Consider the following 16,650-nt stretch of genomic DNA (forward strand, 5'->3'; position numbering starts at 1 on the left):
CTTGCTGCCCTCCCCTCCCTCATCCCGCGGGACTTTGACTTCTCTCGCGAGATCTTGGCCGGGCAAGGCGCATGCTGGTAGCCTCAGACAGGCCGGCAGGGTGTAGGTTTTGGTTCTGTAGTCACTTTTCGGTAAATCAGCCGGACCCTGAGGTGCCAGGTAGTTTCCGGGGCCAAAGCCGGGGCAGCAGGCGTGAGCGGGGTCCCCGGAGTGGGAGTGCAGCGGGCTCCGGGACCCGGCCGACGTCAGCCCGCCCCGAACGCTCCGCGTGCGCGCCGCCCGCCGGGTGTCGGGGTCCCGGGTGGGGACGCGGTCGGGGGCTCCGGGCGAGGTCGGCCGCGGTGGGGGGCAGGGGCAGGCTCCCCGTGAGGCTTGGGGTCCGCGGCCCATGTGGCCGAGGTCGTCCTGGCCGGCCTAGAAACTTAATTCTCAAAGTGCCTGTAAGTGGCTTTCCACATTTCGTGCCTCTTACACAGCTCTGTCGCCTTGTTCAGAGAAGCCGCAGCGGGATGATTAGTTTTATAAAGCGGGGACTAGACAAATGAATGAAACGCACCCCCTGCCCTTCTTAAATCAAGGTGTTCAGAAGGATGGAGTATATGACGGAGTCCACCAACCACAGCCCTGGACACATGTGAGTGCCCACCCTTAGAGATCTCTTTAAATGTTAAGATTTTAAGCCGAGTCCGTGAAATTTAATGTTTTAACTAGTAAAGACTTGTTGATGGGGGAAAGATTCTTTTGTAGGAAGTGGCACTAGATGAGGTTTTTTTTTTTCTTAGAAAGTCGAATTCAGTGTTGTTATAAAGTTTTAGTAAATCCAATGCTTTAAGAAGGCTAAATACAAAGTGTGTGTATCCTTGTAGATTGACACTGTCCACCATGCACCCATTAGCCAAATGTGGCTGTTTAAATTATAAAATTAAATATTATTGCTGTCAAACTAGCCTCCTTTCACGTGCTCATTGGCAACCATTAGAAGATTATCAAACTTTTATTTTGGACAGCATTGCTCTATTAGTAGTTCTCAAACTTTTTCTGCACCTAATACACCTAGAATTATCCTGTTGCTGTTTACACTGAGTCACTAGATGTAGATATATTTACTATTGAAAGTATTTCTACTCTGGGTAAATGCTTATATTTTGGCAATCCCTGTTTTTGTGGTTTTTTTTTTTTAAATTTTCCCTTATAGGTAGTATATTGTTGTCTGATTACTATTAGAAATGATTTAGACATCAGTTATAAATTTTCCATAGTAAAACTTTTAAGGTATGTTTATCGAAGAGATGGTATTAAGGCGTGTTTATCAAAGATATAGTCTTCTTTGTTTTAGTTTTTCGTCTGCTACCTAACTCAGGCTGTGTCATCCGTCCATAGGTCCTGAGTAAATGAGCTAAGTCATTAAGTTGGACATTAGACAAAGTGATCAGAACAAATGGGGTTGATGAGTCAGATTTGATTTTTTTCTTGGTACTCAAGATTGAATCCAGGTCCTTCACATGGAGCTACATTCCTATCCTCCCCATTCTCCTTTATTTTTCTGTTTTATACAGCATCTTGCTAAGTCTCCACGCTAGGCATAACTTTGAGGTACTCCTGCCTTAGAGCTGTTATCTCTCTTGTGTTCAACCATGTGCTGGCTAGTCTTCTGCATCTTTAAAATCCTTTGTTTCTCTGTTGTTTTTTTCATTTTTGAGACAGGGCCTGACTGTGTAGTTCAGGCTGGCCTTGAACTCTTCTGTGTAGCCTGTACTGGCCTCTAAGCAATCCTCCTGTCTCAGCTTCCTGAGTGCAGGCAAGGGCCACCTTGCTTGGTTGTGTCTTTTTTTTTTTTTAAACCAGAAATATGGACTAATTTGAAGGTTTTTGTTTGCTTTTTTTTTTTTTTTTTTTAGCTAGGATGTTTATAAAATGCAATTTTCAAAAATTTATCTTTTGTTTATTCAAGCTTGTGCTGTGAGTGTGGTGTCCCGATTAGTCCAAATCCTGCCAATGTTTGTGTCGCCTGTCTGCGAAGTAAAGTTGACATCAGCCAAGGCATTCCAAAACAAGTGTCCATTTCTTTCTGCAAGCAGTGTCAAAGGTACAGTGCATTCTTGTTTTACTCTACTTAAAGTTGTGATTTATATAAAGAGAATCACTGGGTTATGCTGAGAAGTGCAAGGTGCATAGAATGAAGTTCATGCAGTAGAGATTTAATTTTTATTTGTGTGCTGTGCTTAGAGGCCAGCCCAGCCTGAACTACATAGTCAGGCCCTGTCTCAAAAAATCTTTGCCAAAGATTTTAGAATTTGCAATTTTGTATTATGCTTACTTTGTTTACCCTACTTATATGGTGAAGATACTGTAAAGGAATTTGAATCAGTTCTTTTTTTGTTAAAGAATAGGTTTGATGTATGTAACTGGAAAAGAAGAGTTGATGTTTGTAAGGACAAATGAGAGCAATTTGTGAAGGACACGTTAATGTTATTGTCATTAATTTTTTTCAGTTATTAGAAGTTGTGATAAGTAGCACCTTATGTTTTAAGTGACTTATGTTTTAAAAATTAAGGTTCACAAATGTCTTAGTCACTTTTTTGTTGCTGCAACACAGTGCTTGACAACTGCAAATTAAAAGAGGAGAGTTTTCTTTTAGCTCAAGTTATTAGTTCATAGTCAGCTGGCTCCAAGGCAGGATGTGTGGCAGAGGAGCATTCTGGAGGGGACTGTCCAGTGAAGTGGGAGGAGGAAGAACCCTTTGATGTGGCTAAGATCAAGTGTAGTATCTGTTCTTATCAGGAATGCCCTTCTAGGCCCCCCCACTGTCTGATGATTACCAGCTCCCATGAACTGCTCACCTCCTCAGAGCTCCAATGAGTGCGTGAGGCTTTTGGGAAACACCTAGATAGAAACCCTAACAACGAGAAATTAAAGTGAGTGTAGTAGGTGGAAAGGAAATCCAGTGAGTCCTGCCTGGAATGGGCTGAAATAAAGACTGAAATTGAAAGGATTTAGGTTTTAAGGTGGTTTTACCTAAAATCTTAAAAAGTGAATTATACTATTTAAAATTTAAAAAAAAGACTTAATATATAAATGAATAATCTGATACAGTATATGATGTACTAATCTTTCTTATGAGACATAAGCAGTTTTCAACATTTTAGAAGTACAGAATAATTTCAATATAATTTTGAGATGATTTTGACCTGTTTTTGAGAACATAGCTTCAAGGAACTTTTGGACATTTTGTCATGCCTACTGGAATTTTTACTCAAAGTAATAAGATCACTTTAATAGGTTATCTCAGTTGGCTTTCTCAGGCAGAATTTTACTTTTTTTAAGCTAAAGGTACTGGTCTCATTGAAAGTTCACTCAAACTAAGAATACATTTGGGTTAAATGGTTGAGAACAACCTTGAGTATTATATTACTGTGTTTTGCTTGAATAAAAATCAGTGTTGTACGTATGTATTTGGACAGAAATTTCTTTCCTGAGAGGTACTGGATTTCAGTATGATTTTTTTTTTCTTCCACAGATATTTTCAGCCACCAGGAATGTGGGTACAGTGTGCTTTAGAATCCAGGGAACTTCTTGCTTTGTGTTTGAAAAAAATCAAAGCCCCCCTGAGTAAGGTAAGTCACAGCTAAAAATCAGTATTTATAGGCATGCTTTTAGAAAAACTTTCCTTTTTAGAAGATTCTCCTATGATCTTCATTATTTGTTGAAAACCCCTTTCCCATTTTTTTTTTTTTTTTTTTTTTTTTTTGTGGTGCTATTAAATCCCAGCCTTGTGCTTGCTAGGCACATTGCAAGTGCTCTATCACTGAACTATAGCCCCAACTCTTTGAGAACCTCTTATATGTAATATTTTTCTTTCTTTTTTGTGGGGGGGCGGAACCGGGGATTGAACTCAGACCCTTGCGCTTGCCAGGGAAGCGCTTATTCTACTGAGCCATCTCCCCGGCCCCCAATATTTTTCTTCTGAAAAATTTTTATATAAACGATTTTTAAATAACATGGGGAAAAAAAATAACATGGGAGATTATGTTATTAGGGGGATTTTAGTATTTGACTTTTTAAAACTTCTTTATTGTTGCTGTGGAAAAAAAATGTGCCTATCGCTTCAAGTCCATGTATAGATGTTTCCAAAATGCAAATATGGTTTGGTTACTGTCCTGTTTACTTCTTGATACATACTTTATGACTGTTTGAAAGCTTTTCTGATTCTTAAGCGCTGAGAAAATGTCATGCAATAGTTTTTTGGAATTTCTTGCTTTATTTTCCTCCACACCATGGAATTTCTGTTAGTCAGATGTTGGCCCTTGGCCTTTCTCTTTTGCCCTTAATATTTAAAATAAGGAAAAAAACTTTTTCCCTCATATTCTTGGCAATTTCCCATATTTTATCTTCCAGTCTTTTTTCTATTAATTTTTTTCAAGCAGTAATATTTTTTAAGTTCCAAAGTCATGTTTTTAATGTAATTTTTAAAATTTTTATTCATTTTATTTTTTTTTTTAATTTTTCATTCATTTTAATGAGAAAATAAAATAGCAATGAAACAGTTACAAAACAGGTTAGTAGGACAGTTACAATAATTAATTCATTGCATATTACTGTCTTGTAGTGGCTATTCAGAGGACAAGCTGCAGACATGATATCTTGTCTAAAAAATATTAGTATAAACCTTTCTTCTCATTGAACTAAAAGAAAGTAACTGTGTATCTATCCCTTAATGTATTTTTGTTCTTAAATTTTTCTGAGAATTTTGATACAGATTGAATATTCCTTGTCTCAAATGCTTGGGACTAGAAGTATTTCAGATTTCTTATTTTTTTTTCAAAAATTTTGGATTATTTATTTTTATATAACAAGATACTTTGGGAGTGGGACATAAATCTAAACACGAAATTCATTTATGTACATACACTATACATGTGGCCTGAGTATAATTTTAATAATATTTTAAGTAGTTTTATGCATGAAACAGTTTTGTGGTGTAGAATTTTCCATTTTCTACATTATGTCGTACTCTAGAATATTTTTGCATTTTGGAATATTTTGGATTTCAGATTTTCAGTTTAGGAATACTTAATGTATAACTCTTTTTTTCTTCTTCTTTTAAAAGTTTTCATCTGTTCTCTGACTTTTTTTTGCCTGGAGTCAGTGTGTTTTAGATGTGTATATTTTATTTATTTTTTTCATTTTTATACTTAAGACTTTTGTCAAGTGTCTGATGCATTTTAATAACTCATTATTTCGTATAGCATATGTTTAATAATTGCCAGTTCTGTGATAAGCTAGTTTTGTTGATAGGCATATAGCAGTGAATAAGTTTCTATTCTGTCTTAGCTTTTATTTCAGCTTGGGTATGTGTGTGATATGTAGAGGAGGTAATAATTACAAGTCAAAAAACAGCAGATAAGGGCTGGCCAGATAGCTCAGCAGACTAAAGCGCCAGCTTAGACGAGCGCAGTGGCCAGGGTTCTATCCTCTGGGACATGCTGAGAGTGCAAGTGAGACTGGACCTGGTGGTGCGAGGCTGTAATCCCAGTGATGAAAACAGGAGACTCACGAGACTCTCTAGATCCTGTAGACCTTGTATTAAATACATAAAAAAAAAAAAGCAGATGTCATCCTCAACTCCTTTCTTATGTCCAGCTGCACCAGTAAGTGTTATGACTACCATGAAAACGGTTCCAGAATCTGTTTCTCATCATCTTCACTTCTGATGCAAGCCATCATTTTTCAGAATTATTAGGATTACTTCCTAAAGTTTATGCTGATGGCTTTACTTCTACCCTTAATATCTATTCTAAACACAGCAGCTAGAGGGACTGGCAAATCTTATTTTCTATCTAGTCTGTCTTTTGTCCTCTATATACCTATTTTACTTAAATGATTTAAGTTTACTTTTATATAATAGGTTTTTAATTCTGTAAAAAATTGTAAACATCAACTTTATTATTTAAATAAGGTTTTATAAGCAAAATCAGCAGAAATCCTAAGAATTATAAAAATTTTATTATGATTCTTATTACTTCTGAGTATACTTTTTAAAGATTAAGAGCCAGTAAATGTAGAAGTTGAAGTAGAAAAATAGTAACAAGTGCTTGAATTGTCCTCTTCCCAAATATCCAAACCATTGCCTGTGCTCCTGTTCTCAGCATAGCTTGTAAAACCCCAAAACTGCCTTCTGTTCACCAGTCTGAAATCAACCCAGTAGGGATTGTACTAGGGAACTACAAATTCTGTTTCCTTCTTGTGTAATAAAAAATTCATTCCTTTTTAAATCCGATTCAGCATTTGACTCCAGATTTTGCTTTTTATTTTATCCAGATAATAATCTCACTTTTTGGTGGCTCTTGTTAGAAAGTAAATTATTCTTGATGTCTCATTCATTGAGTTCTTTAGGAGGATGACAATAGACAAGAAAGCAAAAACCAGTTCTTGCAAAGTCATACTCTGTTAACATATTTGACTTTTTATAACTTTCTTGACTTAATCCCTAATTATTCTCTCACCACTTCACTCCAACCAGACAAGTAGGCTCTTACCTATAGTCTCCCTACTTGTTTTTTCTGCCTATAATACTCTTCAGGTTTTTGCATAGTTCCTTTCATTACCACCTTTGATGTTTACTCAGATGTTTTCTTCTTTTAGAAGCCTCCCCTAGATACTCTTATTTCACATTTCAACTCCTCTGTGAACAGTTCTAATCCCCCTCCTAGATTTTTTTTCTGCATGGAATTTGTACCTTTTAATATACCACAGAATTGACTGGAGGATGTCCTTGAGGTATAGAAAAAAGAATATAGCGCATAGTAGACACATTTATTTATATATTCGTACAGCGTTTAGTCTTTGCTAAGCACAGTTTTGGGAAGCTGTAAATTGCATGGAACAAAATAGAAGATCTGTCTTTGCTCTGGAAGGGGGCTGGTGTTGATAATAGGCAATTTATCGGTGGTAACAGAGAAGAGGTTGGTATGTGAGAGATTCTGGAAATTCTCTTCAGAGGAAACAGAAGCATGGGCAGTAGCTGTGAAAAAAAGAGCTATTTAATGTTTGAGGAGAGGGGGGAAAAGTAAGAAGTAGTCCTCTAGGACAGTGAGAGAAGAAATGCACTAGAATAATGATTGGGTGCTAGACAGACCTAACAGGGTTATAAATGTGAAGAGTAGTGATGAGTATGCTGTGCATTTATTTTTCACCCCCACCAACTGCCCAGATAATACGTACAGCAGGGAAAGCATTGAATTTAACACATTGATTTAGATTATTGACTAAGATAAAATGAGAGGGACTAAGGGAATTGAGAGTATATATGTGGGAGTAATTTTGATGTTTTCTGGTTGATTTTCAACTTAACTTGGCATAGGATGGAAGTGTTTAGATGAGGTGGGATAAGAAATAATGAAAAGATGGGAGGGTGAAAAAATTTTTCTGTTGTGTTAAAGGATTTTTGGCACTTAAGAACTAGACAGAATATACTGGAAAGATAAATGGTTAGTAGGATTTTGGAGGGGTTGTAGGTACTGGTAAAAAGAGGTAGCTGACACAGGAAAGAGATCAAGATCTTTGAGATGGGAACCAAAGAATAGAGACATCAGGGGTCATCTGTGGATACTGAAATTACTGAGTATTAATAATGTTAAAAGGAGTGACACTGAGCTAAGAACTAAAATCTTTGAGAAATGAGAGCAAATGATAAAAGGATTAACAGATAGCTATACCAAAGGGTAATAGGTGGTAGAGTCTGATAATGACTTCAGATTGAGCATGGGTGTTGCTTTAGTTTTTTACTCGTTGCTGGGACAAATACCCGATGCTCAAAATGAAGGAAGGAAAGGTTTATTTAGCTTACAGTTACTGGAGGTTTCAATCCATATTCAGCTTGGTCCAAGGCAGAGCAGCACATAGCAGAAAACAACCTTTCATGGTGGAGGCAAAGAGCAAGAGCACAAGGGAGGGGTAGCAGCAGCTCAAGCTGCTAGCTTCTCTTCCCTCCTTACATTGTAATACAAATTACCAGCCCCAGGGCAGGTGCAGCATCCACACTCAGAATAATCAATCAGAAACTCCAGAATCTGCCCCAAGACTGCATGGGGCTTTAGGGGGACACCTATACACAAACCATAACAGGTATATTGAAGCAGTAGGAAGAAGGATCTGGCATTAGGAGTGAAGAACAAGAAGGGCACCTGTCTGGCTCCTGGTCTGGTGGTAGAAACAAAATGAAGAAAATGGTCATCATGTTAACAAGCTATGAGAATGTAGTGTGATCAGAAGGACTAGAAAATGGAGGGAATGATCACCAAAGCAATTAAGGATCTAGGAAATTTCATTTGTAATGAATGTTGAGTTCTAGACGGCAGAGTAAAAGGGTTTGGAAGGACTGCTAGGTGAGGACAGAATAGGGACTGTGTAGAACTATGTGAAAATCAGTGTGAGAAATGAGGGATTACTGAGGTTTCTGGGACTGTGATAAAGAAGGACAAAGGATTAAGATTGATTAGTTTTGGCTGTGTAAGGGCAGATACATGGTGAGGCTGTGTTGAGGAATGCTGAGGTGTATGCCAAGGACCCTTTTTTCATTCATGCAGATTGGGGATGGATGTTGATGGAAGAGCAGTATTATTCATTGCCCTTGGAGCTTCCTTTTGATTCCAGATGGAAACTGAGGGAATAGGAAGCTGCTTGTTATTCTCTGTACCTGACATGCTTAGTTTACTATGAGGTTTTGCTTTAGGGGAGCCAGTCATAAGAGGACAGTTTTACTTTAGAATGCTGTATCTATTCTAGGTAGACTAGTTCTTAGCAAATAATACTTGATAAAATTATCATCTGTTTGCTTAGACTCTCCTAAATCTATTTAACTACTGTAGATGCTGCAGGTTTAGCAGTGAGTTATTGTGCTTTTATATTCAGTGCATGAAACCTGCTCTAATGAATGTTTCTTTAAAAAAGAAGCTAAAGATTTAGTGTAAGTGGAAACTTAGGTGCATGAGGTTTCTTATAGATAATGAAGCCACCAGCTCTTTACTTTCTTAAAATCTACACATATATAGTATACATTTTCCATTCAAAGAACAATGCAAGTTGTTTAGAGAAAGTAATTTTTTTATATAGGTACTTTAATTTTTGCTTGAATTGTATTAGTTGCCCTAATAATGTCATTGAGCTGTCATGTTGTTTGCTGCTATTGTTGCTGAGGATAAGTCTTTCTTGTTATGATGGAATGTAGAAATGCTGATCATGAATCCCTTAAAGGACCTTATTAAATCTGTTCTTTAATGAGATACTTTTATCTGTTCTTTCTTTATGTGGGAATTTGTATATCTTTTTGTTGTTTGCTTATTTGAAGGTACGGCTTGTAGATGCAGGCTTTGTTTGGACTGAGCCCCATTCTAAGAGACTGAAAGTTAAATTGACTGTTCAGAAGGAGGTAAGTTATACATTGTTTTCCAAGCATGGTTAAAGTGCAGGTAATGAGAATAAGGGTAAGTTATTTTATGGCTTAAATAGCTTAAAAGGAAAAATGTATTCTTAATGTCTTATTTTCAGATCATCTGTATAAATAATTTGTTCGTGAAGAGAAAGACTTGTTACATTTTATTAAGAAAAGGACTCAAGTACAAACATGGCTGAGGGGCTGGGGACATAGTTTATGGTCTAAGCACCTGCCTGGCAAGTACACGGACCTGGGTTTGATACTCAGTACTGCATGCGAGGGTAGAGCTGAGCTGGCCATGGAAACTGGGCATGCTGGTGCTCACCTGTAATCCCAGTGCTGGGGAGGCTGAGACAGGAGGATCACTACAAGTCTGAGCTGCACAGCGAGACCTTTACCAAATGAATAAAAACATAAAGGTATAAAAAATCAACGAAAAATGTGACTTAAGGCAAATATGGCTGATCATCATACTCATAGTTATGGATTCAGAATCATAATGTGAGTCCTAGAAGTCCATATATTTCTCTTTTTGGTGTTTTGTTTGTTTTTGTTTTTCTGTGTTGTTAAAGATTGAACACAGGGAGGGCCTCAGGCATTCTAGGCATGTTTTTTTCTCACAGATCTATGCTCTTTCTCTATACTGCATGTTTAAGAAGCTTTTTAGGTGATTTATAATGCTTTGTGTTTGGGAATCATTACATTAAGAAATATCTTCTTGCGGGACTGGCCTGGTTAGGCAGAGCGCAGTGGCCAGGGTTTGATCCCCAGCATGCCATGTTGGCCCTGCCTGTGGGGCTCACTGAGACAGCAATTGAGTCTGGGTATGGTGGCGCGTACCTTTATGTTTTTAGCACTTGGGAGGCTGAAAACAGGAGAATCAATGTAAGTCTGTTTTACATAGTGAGATCCTGTAGACCCTGTGCTAAATACAGAAAAAAAGAAAAAGAAATATCTTCTTTTTGAGGATTTTCCTCACACATAAACATGCATGTGTGTACATGGTAGTTCTTCAAAGCATATTGTTACAATCACTTAAAAGGTAAATTTGAAGTATTAATCTTTTTTTTTAGTTTTTGTATATTTATTTTATTTTTTTCCATAATTTTATTCAGAAACAAATAGCAATGAGACAGTTTCAAATCAAATTGGTAGGACAGTTTCAATAATTAACACATTGCATACTTTCTTCCTAAAATTAAGTCTCATCTTTCTTTCTTTTTTTTTTTTTTTTTTTTGGTGGAACCAGGGATTGAACTCAGACTCTTGCGCTTGCCAGGAAAGCGCTTATTCTACTGAGCTATCTCCTCGGCCTCTAATCTAATTTTATGAATTAAAACTTATGTATGTTAAAATAATATAACTTATTTTTATGACTTCAAATTTGGCAAATAGCCTCAAAACATTCATAGAAAAAAGTTTAATTACTAAAGCATCTTCTTTTAAGAAAAATATTCAAAATGGCTCAGCAGTCTAAAGTGCCTGCTTAGGCAAGCTTAGGCAGGTACAGGTAACTGTGGTTCAATCCCCAGCACCATATACCACGCTAACCCCACTCTCAGGGTGGACTGAGTGCTAAAAAAAAAGGAAATACAGAAAGATATTTATAGTTAAGCTAAACTATAAGAATGAAAGAGTATAATTTATTTTTCAGGTGATGAATGGTGCTATCCTTCAGCAGGTGTTTGTGGTAGATTATGTTGTTCAGTCTCAGATGTGTGGAGATTGCCACAGAGTAGAAGCTAAGGATTTCTGGAAGGCTGTGGTTCAAGTCAGACAAAAGGTAAATAATAGAAGATGAGTAAGTCTTACATCTTGTAATTCATTTTGGTCCATTAAAGACAGTTAATAAAAGCCATCTCTTTAAACCTTTTGTTTTTCCATATCCTTTATGTATGAGAAAGTCTCTGGAGCATTCGTTCACCTTTGGAAATAGATCACTATTTTGCTTTTACATAATTGTTAAAGATTGTTTTTATTTGAAAAATTAATAGTATGAAGCATTAATACTCTGCCGTAGGCTCACATCTCAAGATTGAGAGGTTGATTTGCAGAGTGGGTTTATATTTATAGATATGTACATGTGTTTGAAAGTGTTTCCTTTGGCATTTAGTTTATTGATTCAGTAATGCATTTCTGTTTAGACTTTGCACAAAAAAACATTCTACTATCTGGAGCAGTTGATTCTGAAGTATGGAGTGCATCAGAATACACTTCGTATCAAGGAGATTCATGGTGAGTTAAAGAATTTGAAACACTTTACTATTAATATCTCAGTTGTTACTATCTAGAAGAACTTTCTGTTAGGAAGAAAATAATCTTTATCTTTCATCTGTGCTAGCCAATATGGAAATCACTAGCCACCTTTGGTGTTTTTAAGTATTTAAATGGTGACTAGTGCAACAGAGGAACGAATTTTTCAAATTTTTCAGGCCGGGGAGATGGCTCAGTAGGATAATTGCTTCCCTGGCAAGCACAAGGGCCTGAGTTCAATCCTGAGTTCTGCCAAAAAAAAAATTTCTGCTGTTTTAACTTAAAATTCCTTTAAGTGTGTTTGATTAATATGTGGCTAGTCTGTTGGGTAGCACATATCTAGGAGTACGATTTTTGGTGTTTGTTGTTAATTTCCTTCTCCCATCATAGTTCAGTATATTTCCCAAGCATCTAGTTTGTGATAGTTGTTGTTTGGGTTCTTAAAACATGCAGATGAATTAATATTCCTGCTCTCATCCAGAGAAGTGAAAGAAGCCAGTAACAATATTAAGACAGTATAAATTGCTGATATAAAAGTCATTAGAAATAAAAAGTGGAGAGAAAGGTTCTGTTTTGAAGAACAAAATTATCTTGGAGCTCTGTAAGTTCTTTTTCTTATGCCTGAGGTATTTGTAATAGAGGTATAATTGAGAAGCCTACACTCAGTACAGTAATGATGAAGTGATACATAAATACTATTTTAGTTTCTTTCTTGTTTTTTGTACTGGGAATTGAACTCAGGATCTTGCACTTGCTAGGCAGGCACTGTCCAGCTGAGCTATCTCCTTGACCCATTACTAGGTCTGTTAAGAGTATAAATTATTCCACTTATCACATAAAATGCTCTTCGTTCTCTTATTTTTATCCTTTAGTATATATAGTTAGTCAGGGTGAGAATCTTTCCAATTATCCTTTAGTTTTTTTTCCCCTCCCTTTAGAACTAAAATTGTACATCTTGTTTTTGCTTATTAGCATTTGTCTGTCATTTTGCCAGGCAAGTATTAAGAGATATCCTTAATCTGTTGTGGCTACATTTTACTGCTTACTATTTTCTAATAGTTTGATTTTTATCAAATACGGATTTTATGATGTAGTGATATTAGCAGAAGCAAATCTTGTTTTTTTTTTTTTTTTTTTTTTTTTTTTTGCTGAAACCGGAGATTGAACTCAGGCCCTTGTGCTTGCCAGGGAAGCGCTTATTCTACTGAGCCATCTCCCTGGCCCCTGCATATCTTATTTTGCAGAATTCTTTATATGGCTTTTTCTTTTTCTTTTTTAAAAGATGGTCTGGATTTCTATTATTCCTCAAAACAGCATGCTCAGAAGATGGTAGAATTTCTTCAGTGTACAGTTCCTTGTAGGTATGTTGTGAACCTAAATGTGACTGAGTCCAAGGAAATGGGAATGGATTTGGACACATCTGTTCTGCAGGCTTAGATGTCTTACGTTAAAATATTTAAAGTTTTAATGGGAATATTTACACAATCAGGAAGCATTTACTGGGTTAGCCACTTTGTTGAATATGCTAGCTAAAGAGTATATAAAAATCTCTTTGGGGAGTCAGACCTACATGATAATAAGCATTGTAGGTCTGAAATACAGATCAATTGTGGGATAAATGAAAGTGTATGGGAGTAGGAGGACTTTGGGTACAAGATTCAGAGAGTAGGTGGATTGCACTTGAAAGATGGAGTTTTCATAGGTAGAGTTTATATTAAAAGGTGAGACTAGTGAACAAAGATGCAAGTGAGTAGTACTGTGGCGTTTTAATAGATGTATATAGAGTATTCTGATCCAAGGGAGCATTTTGGAGCTTGATAAGGTTGAAAATAGGTGGGGTGCAGATACATGGATAAAGGTTTTTAAATAAAAGTGGATGCTTGGGCTTTGTCGTAACAGGCATCAAAAACCTCTTTTAGACCTTGGGCAGTGATAATTTGATTTGATGAAAATTGGTATTTAAGTTTTATAGAATAAGACCTTACATTACTATTCTTTTTTTTTAAATAGATGTAAAGCATCACAAAGGCTGATCTCTCAGGATATCCATAGTAACACATACAATTACAAAAGTACTTTTTCTGTGGAAATCGTTCCAATATGCAAGGTACTTTTGTTTTTTAATCCATATCTATAGGAGTTCAAGTAATTAACTGGTTTTTCTTCTGGAGTGGTTGCACTTCAACTAACTTTCATACATAATTTCTGACATTCAGTCTTATTAAAAAATACAAAAAGGGAGACGTGTTTATAATCATGAATTGGTGTACATTTTACTTGGTGTGTTAAGATCAGAAGATGTGAGTATAGTTTTTTAAAGTCTACAAGTTCCTTAAAATTGTAATCCTAAACAGGCAGGTAGACCTTTTGCAGATGGGACTAGGTTCTAGGGTAAGAGGGAGAAGGGAGAAAGTTGAAGGAAAGTGAAATAGAAAAGACTAAAATGTGTGATATATATATATATGTACCAACTTCCCATGATAAATACACTCAGTATGTATCACAAACATATTGGAAATTAAGAACAAAAAGCAAAATTCTAAGAAAAAAAATATTGTGATCCTAGTGAATGTATAACAGTTCTATAAGAATTTGATTTGTCAGAGTGACATTAAAAAAGGAATTAGTGAGCCATTTTGTGGTATGTGAATAGCTTTTGGCCATGTCTAACTATATGGAAATGAGATCATAGAATCATTTTTATTTGAAAACATCTGAATAAAACTTTTAAAATGTAAATTATCATTTAACTTAATTGTAGTAAGATAAAACTCGTTAAAATATGAATGTATGAAAATTCAATAGTTAAATTACTGATGGGGGCTGGGGAGATGGCTCAGTAGAATAAGCGCTTCCCTGGCAAGTGCAAGGGCCTGAGTTCAATCCCTGGTTCCCCCCCCCCCAAAAAAAAATAAATTACTGAGTGCCTCGTGTATAGTGTGGATTATGTTGCCAGAGTTCTTTAACTTGGAGGAATTTATGGTGATAGTGAATCGCTAAAATGACAATTGCCATAATTTATTATGATTGTTCTACATAAAATTAATAGCTAAGTACTATAGTTTCTTTCACTTTGTTCATGTCTCTTAATAACTAAGGTAGCCATATTATGAAGGAATTGAAGCTAAGGTAGATGGGACTTGATTAAAATTGCATAACCGCAAAATAACAAGTCAGAATTTCTACCTAGGTCTGTGTCTCTAAAGCTTTCAAGTGTTCCTCCTAATTTATAGTATAAGCACCAGGGATGAAAAAAGAGTGAGTCTAAAACATGGTTGACAGATTTTCTGTAAGAGACCAGTTAGTAAATATTTTTTTGTTTTCAAGCCATACAATCTCTTTTGCAACTTTTCAGCCCTATTATTGCACAAAAGTCCCTGAGAACGATATGTAAGTAAATGGCCAGTTCTGTGTTCTTTCTAGCAGAAGTTTACCAAAAACAAGTGCTTGACTGAATTTGTTCTGAGGGCCGTTTTATGCCAATCTCTGGTTTAAAACGTGAGTATTTTCTTGGCACAGGACCTGGAGCATAGGAAATTTAGGGTAGGCATAGTCAGGCCTTGTGTAATACTTGTTCTATTATGGGGAATGATGACAAAAAAGTCCATGTGTTCAGTACAGGTACAGATTTTTAAAAATGTATTTTTGAAATCTGTTGGTTGAATCTTCAGAGGTGAAACACACAAATATGGTCAGCTTACTATATTTGTCTTTGGAAACTCTTGAACTGAAAACCAAAGGTTGGAGAGGAATTATACATGAAATGTCCCCTGTAGCAGAGAGACTGTTCTTGTGAATACAGTGGTTCTTCACTTATCGTGGAGGTTACATTCCAGACACCCCTGCCATAAGTGGAAATCAGCAATGTATTTTAGTATTTATATATATTATAGGGCATTATAAACCCTTGCAACACACTTATAAATGTTTCCCACACTTTTAAAAACATAACTCTTAATAACTAAGGTAGCCATATTATGAAGGAATTGAAGCTAAGGTAGATTAGACTTGATTAAATGTTCTTAACCATTTTCTAAACTTATAAACCTACATAATTTTAACAACATACATATACCATATGGTATTGCAAAATCCCAAGACAGTGAAAAATCCGTGATAATTTAGATTAATACTTTTTGAAAACCTGTGAAACAGTGAGTCTGCAAAAGTTGAGCTGCTAAATAGCAAGGGACTACTTTAGCTTAAAATATAACACAGATCTTTTTTACGTACAATATGGTGTAAAATCTTTTTTTTTTTTTTTTTTTTGCGGTACTGGGGATCAAACTTGGAACCTTGTGCTTGCCAGGCAGGCACTTATGCTGCTGAGCTATGTCCCTGGTTCTAAAATCCTAATTACATTGTTGGTTTATATAATATTTTTCAAAATACATGTAGACATGTGACTTTGGGCATTAAAATATTTGATTACGTATTGATTTATGGTACTTGGAACCTTTTAAGAGAAACATGTTCTTTTCAACTTTTTTATGTATATTGAAAGAAATTAGATTTAGAACATCAAAATGTACTACTAATATACTTTGATTAGAATAATGTACACTGTACTCACATGTAGAGTGATAAAACAAATACTATAATAATTTTGAAATAAACTTAATAGCTTGGAAAATAGACCCTGGAATATTTCTCAAAGCATTTTAATTAAGACAAATATGTTTGTCTAAGTAAGTTATATCTGATTTTTAATTTCTTAAATGTTTTAGTTGAACAAGTACAGGTTGACTTGATTTACATTGATAAGTATTTACAGAGACTGTTATTTAGTATTTGCATCATTTTAAATGTTATTTCTTATGCCTAGGATAATGTTGTTTGTCTGTCTCCAAAACTTGCACAAAGCTTGGGAAATATGAGCCAGATATGTGTGTGTATTCGGGTAACCAGTGCCATCCACCTCATTGATCCAAACACCCTGCAAGGTAAGTTTTTTTTTTTTTTTT

At 35.9% G+C, this 16,650-nt stretch overlaps 1 protein-coding gene across 5 annotated transcripts in view; it reads left to right on the plus strand.

Annotated features, from left to right (window-relative positions):
- The first annotated feature begins 67 nt into the window (after positions 1 to 67).
- Nmd3 (NMD3 ribosome export adaptor) overlaps positions 68 to 16,650 on the plus strand; it is a 25,191-nt gene continuing 8,608 nt past the window's right edge. Inside the window, exons 1-10 of one of the 5 annotated variants that reach the window (XM_023699731.1) lie at positions 68 to 159; positions 495 to 634; positions 1,952 to 2,086; positions 3,518 to 3,614; positions 9,347 to 9,427; positions 11,088 to 11,216; positions 11,578 to 11,668; positions 12,969 to 13,047; positions 13,697 to 13,793; positions 16,512 to 16,629. In XM_023699731.1, the coding sequence (XP_023555499.1) occupies positions 591 to 634; positions 1,952 to 2,086; positions 3,518 to 3,614; positions 9,347 to 9,427; positions 11,088 to 11,216; positions 11,578 to 11,668; positions 12,969 to 13,047; positions 13,697 to 13,793; positions 16,512 to 16,629 (871 nt within the window). In that variant the 5' untranslated portion in view covers positions 68 to 159; positions 495 to 590. Of the gene's footprint in view, positions 160 to 476; positions 635 to 1,951; positions 2,087 to 3,517; positions 3,615 to 9,346; positions 9,428 to 11,087; positions 11,217 to 11,577; positions 11,669 to 12,968; positions 13,048 to 13,696; positions 13,794 to 16,511; positions 16,630 to 16,650 lie in introns of all 5 variants that reach the window. The other 4 variants (XM_004639857.3, XM_023699733.1, XM_023699732.1 and 1 more) reach the window with 4 other exon arrangements.

This window comes from Octodon degus, unplaced genomic scaffold (genome assembly GCF_000260255.1).
Source record: "Octodon degus isolate 3935 unplaced genomic scaffold, OctDeg1.0 scaffold00115, whole genome shotgun sequence".
NCBI lineage: Eukaryota > Metazoa > Chordata > Mammalia > Rodentia > Octodontidae > Octodon > Octodon degus.